The 14,084-nt window shown below is 38.7% G+C and overlaps 2 protein-coding genes across 2 annotated transcripts in view; both read right to left on the reverse strand.

Moving 5' to 3' along the window:
• The window catches only part of LOC308366162 (zonadhesin-like), a gene marked incomplete at both ends in the record, with an annotated part of 36,571 nt that extends 32,663 nt beyond the window's left edge, over window positions 1–3,908 (reverse strand). The window contains 2 exons of the mRNA XM_080839797.1: window positions 3,323–3,573; window positions 3,855–3,908. Coding sequence (XP_080695923.1) covers window positions 3,323–3,573; window positions 3,855–3,908 — 305 coding nt within the window. The remainder of the gene's footprint in view (window positions 1–3,322; window positions 3,574–3,854) is intronic.
• Window positions 3,909–5,748: 1,840 nt separating this feature from the next.
• Window positions 5,749–9,469, reverse strand: zmat2 (zinc finger, matrin-type 2). The gene is made up of 6 exons (XM_080838498.1): window positions 9,431–9,469; window positions 8,873–8,966; window positions 7,145–7,268; window positions 6,691–6,764; window positions 6,353–6,498; window positions 5,749–6,175 (listed from the first exon to the last, which is right to left on the reverse strand). The coding sequence occupies exons 1-6, from the start codon at window positions 9,446–9,448 to the stop codon at window positions 6,032–6,034; spliced, it is 600 nt and encodes a 199-aa protein (XP_080694624.1). The 5' UTR covers window positions 9,449–9,469; the 3' UTR covers window positions 5,749–6,031.
• Window positions 9,470–14,084: the final 4,615 nt, after the last annotated feature.

Below are 14,084 nucleotides of genomic sequence, written 5' to 3' on the forward strand. Positions count from 1 at the left end.
GGGAACGTTGGTTTAAAAGCCGCGCAACCACTCTTCCCTGCCATCAATTTTGTTGTAGCTTTAGATACAGCCTGGTTGAACACGAACGTTTTCGTTTTATATTGTATCAACATACGTTTTCAAATAGCCCTGGGCCAGGTTGTCAGATGTCTATTTTTTCACTATAACATTATACTCAAAATCGGAAGAATATATTTTTCTTTGTCAAGTTTAGTCAAACTGCTGATGTTATGGCAGTGGGTTGCGTTCAAGATGAGGAAGGACAATTTTAAGCAGGAGGTTAAAACATTTGCTAAAATATGAGTCATGTGCTTAGGCTACAGAGATTTTCATGTAGCCTAGAGTAAGGGTAGGACTACACTACCTAAAAACTAAAACAAAAAACGTATGTTCTTGTGGTGGTCTCTTAAAAGACACTAATGAAATGTGTTTTTCCCCACATTAACTTCACATATTCTGCATTAACAAAGATGTCAACTGGAAGTGTGCCACAGAACTTGTTATTATTTAGATTATTCAGATCTCCCCCCTTCACCTTGACATTGCTTGGATTTTTTTTACTGAAATTGTATTTTGAATCTTTTTGCTTGTTTGTTTCTTAAATCACTTTTGGTATAGTAATACCTAAAAAACAATTCCAAAGATCATGGAGTGTATGGGCTTAATCTGTATTTTCATTGTTCCAGCTGATTACACAGAATATAGGAATACACTGCATTTAGTTTCCTCAATGGCCTTAACATGTTCTATGCTGGAAAAACATACACCTGACACCCATATGTGCAGACCAGTCACTTATTAGACAAGCACAGAGGTTAGGCCTACTGCAAGGAAGCTTGAGTCAACGTGGTTCTTATCACAAAAAATTGGTTCTAATTATCTGGCAAAAGGTTGTTACCTTTACTACTCTTCATTTCAGCCACTTTGTGATTAGTTTTAAGATAAATACTCTTTGTTTGACACTTCCCCTTGCAATTTACAAGAACAAGGGTAAGATAAACTGCTTTATGAAAAAGGGCCCAGCCAGTGTCCCCGTTTTTCCGTTTACAAAGACAAAAACTTTACGTTTTGGAGGTATTAACGTATCTGAACTGAAATTGTCCCCGGATTTTGTCTCAGAAATCTGGTCACCTTACTCTAGCTAATAACCTATAAAGATTTTTATTTATTTAATTTATTCATATTATTTATTCCATCTCTGGCGAGGTACTATCTAGCCAGTTAGGATGGTGACAATCTAAAGTACAGAACAGTAACTTAGCGGTGTGGAGCAAGATAGCTGCTAATAACGTTATTGTACAAGGGATGTGTGTGCATATTGCTGAAAGTATTTCACAGAGCTGCCAACTTTTCAAAAAATCTTGGAGTGAAATTTTGTCAAGGTTGACCAAAATCTTGCTGCGCACGCAGCCACACAAGTTGGTGTCTCAGATTTCAGGGAATTGGAATTAATTTGGCGTTGTACCCATGTTGTGCCCTGCATTCTGGTGGTTTGTGGGGCCCAAAGTCGTTGATAGGGGCGGCCTACTGGAGATGGACAACATTGGTTACATTCTGTGAAGCAAAGACATAGCTGAAGGTCCAACCCCAGGACATTTTTTGTTTAAGTAGATGTTATTTCCTGCATTCTAGTATGCTAAAGATGTGCAATACCTGAACTTATTCTGATTCATTTTCATCTGATCATGACTTGTAGGTCCGTCAGATTATTCCGGTCGTAACAGAGGTTTTTTTTTATCTTGTTTTTTTCGACAGGCTCACGAATTAGGCAAGCTGATGCTAAGCAGAAATTACAGAGAACACTAGGCACCATGACTTGCATTCTTCATCACTCATCTTTAACTGAACTTCAGCTCGACAGAAGTGTTGCAACAAGATTATTGAAAAATAAAAATCATACGTAGGTTTATGTTTTGCAAACCGCGACAACTTCGTTACGACAACTTCGTTACGTAAGATGAAAGCAAATGGTCTTTCCATTTCCCTTCATAGGCTGTTTTGGTTGTCAACTTTCCTCTTCAGACCTTTTGACAAAGACATCGTTCCCAGCTAATTCTTTGCTAACTTCTCTCTGCACAATATTTTCCCCAAACAATAAACATTGTTTCATTGTAAGGAGGTGCGTCAACCAAATATTTTGAAATAAAAGTGGCCTAAGATAGACTCCAAGTAGTAGCCTAGGTCTAATTAGGAGGCTCAATGTTGAAAGAAGTCCATCATTGCTATTATTCACAATAGGCCAGGCTATATTGACAGAGGGGGGTAAGATAGAGTTCATTAAAATGGGCTCATTCACATGGTTTGTTATCATTAGTTATTTTAAGTAGACCTATCCATTCCCCATGTAGGCCTAGTTGTTTCGAGGTCACTTATGGAGAACCTTTTGCAGCGTTTTCCCCCCCCCGGTCGACAGGCTCACGAATTAGGCAAGCTGATGATAAGCAGAAATGATAGAGAACACCAGGGCACTATGATTTGCATTTTTTATTTCATCACTCGTCTTTAACTGAACTTCAGCTCGACAGAAGTGTTGAAACAAGAATATCTCATCAGAGCTAAATTAAAAAACATAGGTTTATGTTTTGCAAACCGCGACATCTTCATCGCATATGAGACACATGGGCTTTCCATTAGTGAAACCGGGTAAGATGAATGCAAAATTGTCTTTACACTCCCCTTTACAGGCTCTCTCAGACTACCAAGGGGCTCATTCACATGATTTATTATCATTAGTTATTTTAAGTTGACCTATTCTTTCCCAATGTAGGCCTAGTTGTTGCGATGTCACGTAAGGGGCACCTTTTGCAGCGTCTAAATAGGCAGCAACCCAGACTCTTGCCCGTCACCTAGTGGCGAGGAAAAATACTGGTCCACGGCCCAAGTTACTTGCCGACCCCCCTGTTGTAGGGCCTTCTAGACTTGAGCTGAACATTTAACAAGAATACTATTGTTGTGCCTCAATGACTATCTATGTACCACAATATAGCCCTAATTAATAGACCTGTGTTTAAGATTTGACCAAGGTAGGTTGATTGACATTTTGATTACCATGGTATTCAACTTATTCTTAACTGAAACATAACCTACATTGTTAATAATTACTTACAAGAAGGAGATTATTTATGATCAGTTAATAATTTCATTATTCAAAGCCTCCCACCACACGTTCAATCAAACAAAAAAAGTGCTTAAAGTGCTTTAACAGTAGCCTTTTTAAGCAATACAATGGATCAACACATGACAAAAATAACAAAAAATTAGGTATCAGATGCAGATCAGAAGCTGGTTAGTAATTTTCTAAGATCTGTGGGCAAGGTTGTACTGGCCTGTGGTCTTCTTGGAGGCCTTGATGACCTCTGAGGGGGGCTCCCATTTGAAACGGGACTTCAGGTCGGCCATCTTTATGGCCATTATTGAGGACAGTGGGCCATCAAATATCAGGCTATTTCTGGTCTTAGTTTTGTTCAGTCCCACAACTGAAAACACCCTCTCAGCATCTGCATTCGAATGGGGCAACATCAGGACCAGCTTGGCGACTGCCGCAAGCCTCTCAAATTCTTTGGCTCCTGTCACCTATGGAAAATGAACCAAGACACAATGGAAAAACATACCATGTTTTGATTAATACTGTAAGTATACTGTAACAAAGTTCTGATACAACATGCAAGGTTTGCATCATGTATGACACAATATATGCATGCATCAATAAAAGCAACTGATGTAGCCACACCTGCCAGAAAGACAAAAAAAATGATACCTTATGTTTCCCTGTTGCCATTCCAGCCCAGAAGCTTTCCATTTTTCATCCTGAAGAGAGGTTGTTGGCATGGTCTGATAATTCAGAAACTCCTCACCCAGGTGGTCATGCTCCTCTGGCCCATGGTACGGGAGGAGATGGGGAAACCCATTTATAAAAGTAGAGTTACAGGTTGTTAAGTTATAGGTATATTATCATCAACCAGCAGCAGTTCATACACATCTTTGAGGAAAAGCCATACAAGAATAACTCATGTGCAGTTTAGGTGTGAACATACCTCATCAAAAGCATTTTAGCTAAGATGATGACAATAATTAAAGAAAAAACTAACCTTCCAAAAAAGTACAGGACATCTTCAATGCCACTTTCAGCCTTTTCTTTGGCCTGTTAATAAAAACATAAATGCTATGTGAGCAGCCGAAATAAACAATGCTATGATGTTTTGAGAGTCCCGTATACCACGAGGAGCTCTCCTGCTGCTTGTTATGAAAGCTGAGCTGAGTTTGTTCACCAAACAAAAAGTTCACACGCACAAACAAATATTTTTTTTCAAGATTTAAGGTTTAAGTGAGTACTTAATTGCACCACATGCCATTAACATACCTAGTCTCTGCTCAGATTGAAGATGAATATTTTCTTCAGCGATGGATTCTCTTCTCTTTGTAACTCTAATTCTGTCACTAACTTCAGGACTGATGGGGTTCTAACCCTCTGACAAAACGAGAAGGGGATCTAGTCAGACACCTAGCTATCTTATCTATAAGTTAGCATTGGCTCTGCGCATTTGTTTAGATAGCAGGATAGTAGCATTGGCTAAATTTGCTTGCTTACATTCCATTACCTACTGACATGCAAAGCCTTCACGTACTAGGCCTTTCGTTGTTATGGCCGCTTTGATGCAGTGGGGTTTTTAACTGTCCATATCGTGTCCTTAACGAATTGATGGAGAAAGCAAACCACAGTGTTAGCTAATGTTAGCCAACAAAACTAGAAGAGAAGCAACGGCAGAACCAGCATAAACCCGACCGGTGGGCTTTCGCAAGCCCTCTTCATTGAGGCAGAGGTACTGTGTGCATCACCTCCGTGCTTTTTCAAAGATGTCTATGCAGTGATTATGGTTATTATAGATGCACTCCTTAGCACTATCTACCGTCGGGGAGTTTGAAAAGGGGCGAACGCGTCTCGGCCCAGAAATTGGATGTGTGGCGTGAGTGCGTGTGAAAACATGCAAAAGAATGTGTCACACGGCGAAACCGTGAGAGTTGGCAGCTCTGATTTCATAGTCTTCAGCCCAAGAAGAGCGAGACTGAATTATCGCAATTTTAAGAACCAACGTCTTTTGAAGATGAACAGAAAATGTTTCAGTTTTAAGTAGTGACTGGCTTGTTACTTTCGGTGGTGCTTTAGTATTGCCTATTGTGTTCAAACCAGCCCATGTTTATAAGTTTGCTCATTTTAGTCTGAATAAAATTAATCATTCTCAAAATTCTGACCCTTTGCTTTTTTTATTAACAGCATTTACTTGTACTTTTACTTTCAATACTAAAGTACATTTGATATCAGAAGAGTACTTTTGATACGTACAGTAAAGATCAGATACTTTTATACTTTTACTCAAGTAGTATTTTAAAAGTTGACTTTTACTTTTACTTGAGTAATTTTCCAGTAAGGTATCTGTACTTTTACTCAAGTATGGCTTTTGGGTACTTTATACACCACTGGTAGTGAACATACAAATCTAGTAGGGATGTCCAATTCAATGTGGAAGGATGACAGGAAACAGTAATATAAAATACAACATGTGAAATGCTGGAGGTAACAGTGTAGTAGTAGTAGTAGTAGTAGCAGCAGTAGTAGTAGTAGTAGTAGTAGTAGTAGTAGTAGTGTGCAAACTAATTCAAGTCTTCATTTGAGGAATAAAAACAAATCTACTCAAGTTTCTTTGTTCATTTTTTATATACAAAAATCCATTAAATTAAAAATAAGGGATCATAAAAACAAAATCATACCACCACCAAATGGCTCTTGGTTTTGGTGGTAGTGTTACACAAACAACACTACGTGTGCCTACCTATCCAAATAGCTGTTGGGGGCCTCCTTTGCACCTATATGTAGAGAATGAGTTCATAGAAGCACATACTTTACACTTTGATCCATGTTTAAAAAAAAATAAAAAAACTGAGAAAAAAAAAACCCAAGCTGAACTTCAACTGACTACTGCAGCTGAGGAGGACAGGTCTGACTGACTCCTTTAGTAAAAAATTGTTCTTATTTTCAATGATTCTTCTTAGCAGCACCAAATCCTGAGAATCCCATGACGGCAGCCATCTCATCGTCCTCTTCAAAGTTCAGATCCTCCTCGGCCTTCCTCTTCTTCTCTTTCTGCTTCTCCTTCTTGTAAGCTTTGGCCTTCTCCTCCTATTCCAATCACCACAAAGGGAACAAAGAGACAGACTATTTACGTCCAGAATGAAAGCAATATAAACTTTTAGCACACCATTCATTTGACCACTTTTCACATGCATTTATATTTGTTCCAAGATTTAGATTTAGCAACCGTAATTTCAAATTGATTATTTCCATTTCACCACTGACCTCTTCGCGAAGCTCCTTCATCCGCTCCTCAAAATCATATTCCTTCTGCTTCTCTTCCATCTTCTTTTTGTTGACTTCAAAACGTTTCTTCACCTGGTCCAATGAAGAGCGCTCCACCCTCATGGACATTCCCAAGTTTCTCTGATCTACAAAGACAGAACAGAAAATGAAGAGTTTTTATTTGCTCTCTAAACTGCAGTGGTGAGACCCATGTTAGATCCAACAAGTAAGCATGGAATCAGATATCAACAAATTACTAAAATAATTCTATAACTATAAGGTAAATATACATTCCAGACATATTCTTTGTATTCCGATATAAAAAATGATATACTTACGTTTTTTCCCATTGATGTGGTCCAAGAAGTTAATGGAATCTTTTACGACACAGTCACATACGTTGCAGTAATACCTTCAAAAACAACAACACCACAACTTGATAAACATTTATTATTATATAATTATTTTTCCACAAGGTTGTCTGCCAAAAGACAATCCCAAACCATCCACTAAAAATAAGCACATTAACTGATATAAACTAAATAAACACATTAACTGATATAAATAGTGAGTAATTACAGCACTAAACCTCTAAGTTTTCAGTCAACCTTTTGGTTTTTAAATCATGTCTATTAAATGTCTGATGGGTTTTAGCTAGTTACCTCTCTAGTTTCAGATAACCACTTGTTACTGCTGCTTCAAGATATCCTGACAGACAAATATCCTCCCACTGCAATGCAATCAGAAATTCTGCCACTGGCGGTGATCAGAAAGCCATTAGGGGTCACATACCCGCCCATCTCCGCCTGTGGTGTCGTTTTTGTGATAACAATGGTTTTCCCCAGTTTAGATTCCAGGTCCACCTTGTAGTCTCGATGCCGCAGGAGCTCCCGCTTGACTGGGGGTGCAGGTTTGCCTAAAACAAATAAACACAACATAATGTCAGAAGTCCATTCATACTCTTGTTAAAAATAATTTTCCATCTGATTACATCTGGTAAACTGTTACAGTTATCAATATACTGAATGTGAAGCTTAACAGACACAGCGGTTCATCATTTTAAACAAAGATGAATGTTGTAGAGTGAGCCAACGTAATTTGTTTTGCCAACAAATGTTCTTTTGGCATGATGAATTAACATCAGTCATTCTTAAAATTTGTATTATTAAGAGCTTTCTAATTTCCCCTGTTGGTGGAGAGTGACTGGTGAATGGTTTATGGTTTGTACTTATCGCTTACTGTACATACGAGTTAGCAAGTCATAGGCACACAGAAATTACCTGTTGGAGCCTGTCAGCAAGCCTTGATGAGCAAGCTGGCTAACAACTGTGGGACTGTCAGAGCTATATCAGCATATGTGGTGAACAAAGGAGTGTGCTCCTTTGATAGACAATGATCTGATTTACCACTGGAGTGAAATGCCAGTGTACCATCTTGCTAACCAGGGAGTAACCCTACTACAGACCATCTTTGTTTATACTGGCATGAAAACGTCTCTTCTGTTTTAGTGTTCAAAGTAGGCTACTGTCGCCTCCAAGGCAAGGAGATTCATTAGCCATGTTTCCACTATCGGGCCAAGCCCAGGCAAGCTAGTGTGTGTCAAGGCCAGTTGAGTTTCCCATTGGCACTTCCAGGGCTTGGTCGTGACTTCTCAGGGATTCCTCTTGGCTTTTGGCCTGACGGTTACTCTCGGGCCAAGCAGGGGAAACCGGTGCTTGAGGCGTGTTGAGGTGACAAAAATGAGTTGCAAATAAAATGTGTCATGCCATCTCCACTTGAAAGACTGCCCAGTTCCAAATCACAAAATCAATGAACCTACACATATATATCTTATATATTTTAAGAAGCTCTTGAAGACCCAACTCTACAGAGAGCACCTCCTGCCCTAAATGGAACCTCGACTAGTGGTTAACTTGCAACCCGCACTTTTAAAAAAAACATTTTTTAAATATGTCTAAATGTAAGGTAGTATTTATTGTTAGACCAGGTTCTATTGCTTGTAGCGTGACTGTTCTCTCCCTTGTACGTCGCTTTGGACAAAAACGTCTGCTAAATGACTAAATGTTATGTAAATGATATGTCACCAAGACAGAGCTGAAAATGTAATAATAGTAGCCGATATAAAAATGTTGTGGGAAACAGTGTTCTGTGTTTAAAAACCTAGGAAAGGACATGTAGAAATGCATTGCATCTGATGAGATGCATAGTTCTGAAGGGAAGTCTATAAGTAAAGTGAACTTTGGCCAGCATGATCAATTTCATCACTGACCAAGAAGAGGCTAACTGGCTGAAGCCATCCCCAACAGCCTCCTTGGATATAACTGGACAGTTCGCATTCAGGTAGAGCCCCTTCAGACAATCTGCACTTGATTTTTCACTGCAACCACTACTAATAACAATCACAACAGACTCTGTGACGAATTGTGCAACCACTTTTCCAGCACAATTTCAGAATACCCAGTTTTAAATTGAACAATTTACATCGAAGGTGTAAGCGAGGCTTAACATAAACATACTCACCATCTTTTTTATCCCGTTCCTCGTTGAGTCGTTTCTGCGCGAGCTCCTCGTATTCGTCTTTGTCCCACTTGCGCCGAAAGCTGTCACTCTTGTTCTGTTAAACCCAAACATTACAGATAACAGCTTTAAAAACCACTACCTACTGGAACAACCATCTGACAAAACACAACGATTATCTTGTATCGATGCTAGAAAGCCACAGCACCAGCTACTAGTTACATTTCAGCAACTAATAAACTTGACATAAGCTGTACAATTAGCTAAATATTTGGTTGGGTTTAATTCATCTTGCTGTAAGTGTGAATTAGAAGATGCATCACTGACTATGTTGACCAACAACGAGAATATGAAGCGTTATGCAGAGGTTATGTAGCAAGTGCTAACGTTAACAGTTAAGCTGAATCAACTAACGTTAGCTAGACAAAGGACGTTGTTGTGTCACAAATGTTATGCAGTACTAAAATTATACATGTTTTCTAACTTAAGCAGGATCCTTTCTTCCAAAACATTGGACGATATACAGCTTAACATCATTTCAAATAGAAGAATTCTACCAACCCCACTGCCGGACGCCATTTTTCCTAGTTATGGTAGGAGTCTTCCGGGCTTCTCCTTCTTTGAGTTTTGTAACTGGTAGACCAGCTGTTCCTGTATTATACCGCCACCTACTGAGCTGTAGTGTATATCGCCGATAAGCCCATAGCCCCCTTAATCTTTAGAAACGTGTCATTTTCTTGTTACCAAGTGTGATCAATTAAAGACAAATCCCTAAATATGGACCTCAATTTGATATGGCATTATTTCTGCAGCAAAGAGGCCTTTGGAAATGTAACTGACGATGCAAAATTTGAGTTGGAGGAGACGTTTTAATGACAGACTAGAGTCACTGCGTCTTTTGGGGGATGGGGATCAGTAGGAATGATGTAATGATAGACCTTATGTACTGTATATCATGGTATGGGTCAGTGGAGGGGATTTGTATCGCTGTGCAGCTATGTAGTGATTGTTTGGTTGTTTGTTTTCTGTTTTGTAACAATGGCCTTGTGTGATATGATATTTCTTGAATACCTCGAATATCTATGTCATTGTAATGTTGCATTTGGTTTGAATTTTTTTTACAAACAAATACATTGCATCGCCAGTTGTACAGTGGGTCTCAATCAGTTTGATTAGCAGAGAGATAAATCGATTTATTGTATATGGGCCATTCTACCGAATTCGTGTAATATGCAGTCCCTCAACAATAAAAACTATTTACAAAACAATTAGGTGTTTAGGCATAGATATTTAATTAGAAAATGTTATGGTCTATATAAACCCAATGCATTGCATGAGATAGTGATAAGCTAAATATATACAAAATCATCATTTATAGGGTACTTTCTATTGGGAAGTAGCTGTCCCCAACCCTGACATCTAAATTTCAATGCCTTTAAATAACACTTTTCAATTTTTTTTGATTTTTTTCAATGATTTCATTTCAAAGATCTTTATGATTGGGTTGAAACAGAACTTGGAATATTTAGATTTATTGTGGGTTTAATTTTTAAATCAATTTTCTATACTCAAAAAATCATGTCCCTAGTTTTCATGTCACTACCGAAACACAAGAGTTTTAGTCCATTGGCTGAGCCTGTGTTTTAGCCACGACTCTGCATTTTTGACCATGCAGTGACACTGCATCTCTGACCCTCATGGTTGAATGGTAAGTAGCTAAATCCCATAGTTTTTGTATAAATGTGTTCCAAAGTCTGAAAATCGACGTGTAACCTTAAGAATTGTCACTACCGAAACGCATGTTTTCTTCAGTTAAGTAAACCTTTTGGGGTTTCATGGAAAATCTTATGTTTGTATGTGTGTTCACCTCTTCAAAGATGTATTTGCATGCCGTGTGCTTGTTAGAATTCTTTATTTATGCTTAAAGTTAGCTAGAATTGTCACTACCGAAACAGTCACTACCGAAACATATGGTAGTGACCTGATGATTTCAGTAGTGACAAAATGAAATGGTAAGTAGTTCAATCCCATAATTTTTAAATAAATGTGTTGTGTGGACTAAAGGGCGGCCCAGAGCACCTTTTGGAAGATTTTGGGAGAGAAATGAACATCCATCCAACAGTGCAGTCACTACCGAAACACTGGATGTCACTACCGAAACAGTGCAGCACTACCGAAACACAGGATGTTTTGTAAAAAATTAAGTATATTGAGTAATCAACTAAATTGTTATGATACTGATTGGATTAATGTATGTTCAATTTCATCAATGAACAACTCTGGAATCAATATGATCAGTATTTTGCATTGTACAAAGAAATATTGCACTTAGATTTTGATGAATTGTATAAATTGAACTTGAAAGTTTGGTAAAAAATTCATTTTTATGGATTTCATTGTAAAAACCTTCAAGAAATATTTGTAAAAATACTCTTCAGAGAAGGGAAGGAAACACAATCTGAACAGGTCAATAATAATACTTTTTTACTATAGTAAATGTGATGTTTCGGTAGTGACAATTTTTGGAAGAGGAAAAACATTCCAACACATTCTGAAAATACAATATAAAAATTGACTGTTCTTTTACTAGATAAGTGTACTTTAGATATGGTACAAGTGTACTTTAGATATGGTACAATATACATCGGACGGACAAAGTTTTGGGAATAAAACATAAAAAAAATCAAAATATTTCCGACCTGACTTTGCACCAATTCGGTAGAATGGCCCATATACCACAATGACATGGGGTTAAAATCAGGTCAAACACAAACAGGAATCTCCAACCAACCAAATGTGTAGATTATGTGCATGTCATTTCATTAGCACCTATACAATTATTCTGAATTAAACTGCCTATATGGGGGTGAGAATGAGGTGTAGCCTACCTCAGCCTTCATAAAATCAGTCAGTCAAAAGACTTTCAAAAGTGTTTTCAACTAGAATCATATATATGTATATAATATAATAATACATTTATGTCCTTTCAACTGGTTTTGTCCCAGGGACCACCATTTTGACAAGAAAGTAATCAGCGGCACACTGATGTGCCAGTGATTCCCAAAACATTTTACAGTCCTGTACCCTTCTTTCTCATGTTTGTACCCGCCGCCGCCACGCCCCCTCCCCCCGCGCCTGAAATATGTGAAAATTATCAGGGTAGATCACTAAACGCCCTGCCACGCCCCCACCCCCTTGCATATATTCCGCCCATAGCACGTGTCAGTGTAATTTCTTTCATTGAATATGGGTATACATAAGTATTTTTGGCAATGCGACTTGGCTTTTCAGACTTTTTAGATTGACATAAATATGTCTACGGGCCCAGGTTTATTTATAAAAATAAACAAAGTAAATGGTGAACTGATCAACATAGGCTCATATCGCGGACCCTCTGCAATGCCGTCGCAGACCACCAGGGAGCAGCAAACACCCGGTTGAAAACCCCTGCAAGGTAATCAGATTTAGCTCCCCTTCAAACTAGGTCTGCACTGAATAGGCATGTTCTCTGATAAAGCTATCGTCGCTGCTATGCAACCTGGCTCTTCCTCTTCCTGCTTTCTGCTGCTGCCTGAATGCACATGCGTGGGACTTCCGTTGTACACAGGGACATTTGAAAGAACGGCTTTAATACAGTTTTAAAAATTTCGAGAAGAATCGTACGCTTAATACATCCGTACACACCTACGTTATTCACGGCTACATGATTACCATCATGGGGCTGCGATGGCCGAGTGGTTAAGGCGTTGGACTTGAAATCCAATGGGGTCTCCCCGCGCAGGTTCGAACCCTGCTCGCAGCGATTGCTTTTGGACTGATCCTGGTTGTGAAGCTAGAAAATGTTAGGAGAAAACATCAACAATATTGTGCGCCAGATTTCATTGTCTGATGTGTGAGGTAGAACATGAGTGACTTAATAGCTCCAGTATTGTTCGTTGCCACACTGTGCTGACATTGTCATACAACGATGATTAAGTATGATTAATGGTGTTCAATGTTTTAATCTAGTAACATGTTGGCTAATATTATATATTTTTTTTATTTCAAAGTTTTTTCTGAATCGATAAAGACAGAATCTTTGAACAGAGGGAAGACAATGATTTACCAAAACAAAATGTCAGCATTTTGAGGTCAACGCAGTAAAAATGCAAAACAAGATGCAGTCATATAGCCTAGGCTACTACATTTAGAGACCTTCCTATCATATTATATTTTTTAATTATGGCGTTGGCATCAAGTTCTACTCTGGACTGCTTCTCTGTTGGATCACCGCTAGAGGTCAGGAGTAGCCTCCATAGCCTCTGCCTACGTTGCAGTCAATTTTTACCCTAATTTGTTGCAGTGTTGATAATTCCTTGTTTAGTTGGCCTACAAGATCAATTAGATGAACTGGTCTGAAAGCTGCCTAAACACATCCTTATTGACAGATACAGTTTTATAGGCCTAGAGTTTATGATATTTATTATAAGATAATTTACTTACTAGAGCTGGCCTCTAGAGGGCAGATTGAAGCGAACTAAGGTCTATGGCGAGTTAGAAAAAACACCATTTGAATAACTAAGCCACACTGCATTTCAGAAAAGCATATCTGTTGTAATCTTGAAGTCCTCCCATACTTGTTATGTTTGTCTGGTATATACTGTCTGGAGGGTCAGTAAGGTGAGCGCAAAGGAAGTTTTACTGTAAGGTCAAATTATATGAACTATAATGTATTCTATGGTTTATGTATTGGCCCATAGCTGTGTGTGTGAGCGTGGAAGATGAAATCATATCCTAATTAATTTGATGAGCTGTTAATTATGGTCTGATAATTGCTGGATAACATGTTGGACAGGGGGCATAGCACCATGCAGAACAGGGCTTTGGATGTGTCATCCACCTCCCCACTAATTGGTTTGGGAAAGCATTTAATGTGGCAGATCCTCCACCTGAACGTACAAACAGAGTGAGAGTGGGTAGGGAGAAGGGCTGTGGTCAGATAGTCCAAGCAAAAATACGTCCTAGTCCTTTCCTAACCACTTTTACTTGACCTCGTCCAGTGTATGATGGTGAAGGAGATAAAAATTGAAGCACCTTCCTAAGCAAAAGGACTATCCAACTACAGCCAGGGTGTAGGGGCCAGTTTGGAAAGTTGTTGCTATGTCTGACTTCAGGGCTGCGGTCGAAAAGTACGCTCTGTTGTCTTTTCTTTGACCTTTAAGGAAAACATCATGTC

Source organism: Sprattus sprattus (assembly GCF_963457725.1).
Source record: "Sprattus sprattus genome assembly, chromosome: 5".
NCBI classification, from domain to species: Eukaryota; Metazoa; Chordata; class Actinopteri; order Clupeiformes; family Clupeidae; genus Sprattus; species Sprattus sprattus.

Excerpts from the sequence above, each read along its gene's own strand:
- zmat2 (XM_080838498.1), bottom strand. Across the intron at positions 6,765-7,144 it reads CCACAGGCGGAGATGGGCGG|GTATTACTGCAACGTATGTG; the intron begins GTATGTGACCCC and ends TTGTTTTTGAAG. Across the intron at positions 6,176-6,352 it reads TGAAGGAGCTTCGCGAAGAG|GAGGAGAAGGCCAAAGCTTA; the intron begins GTCAGTGGTGAA and ends TGATTGGAATAG.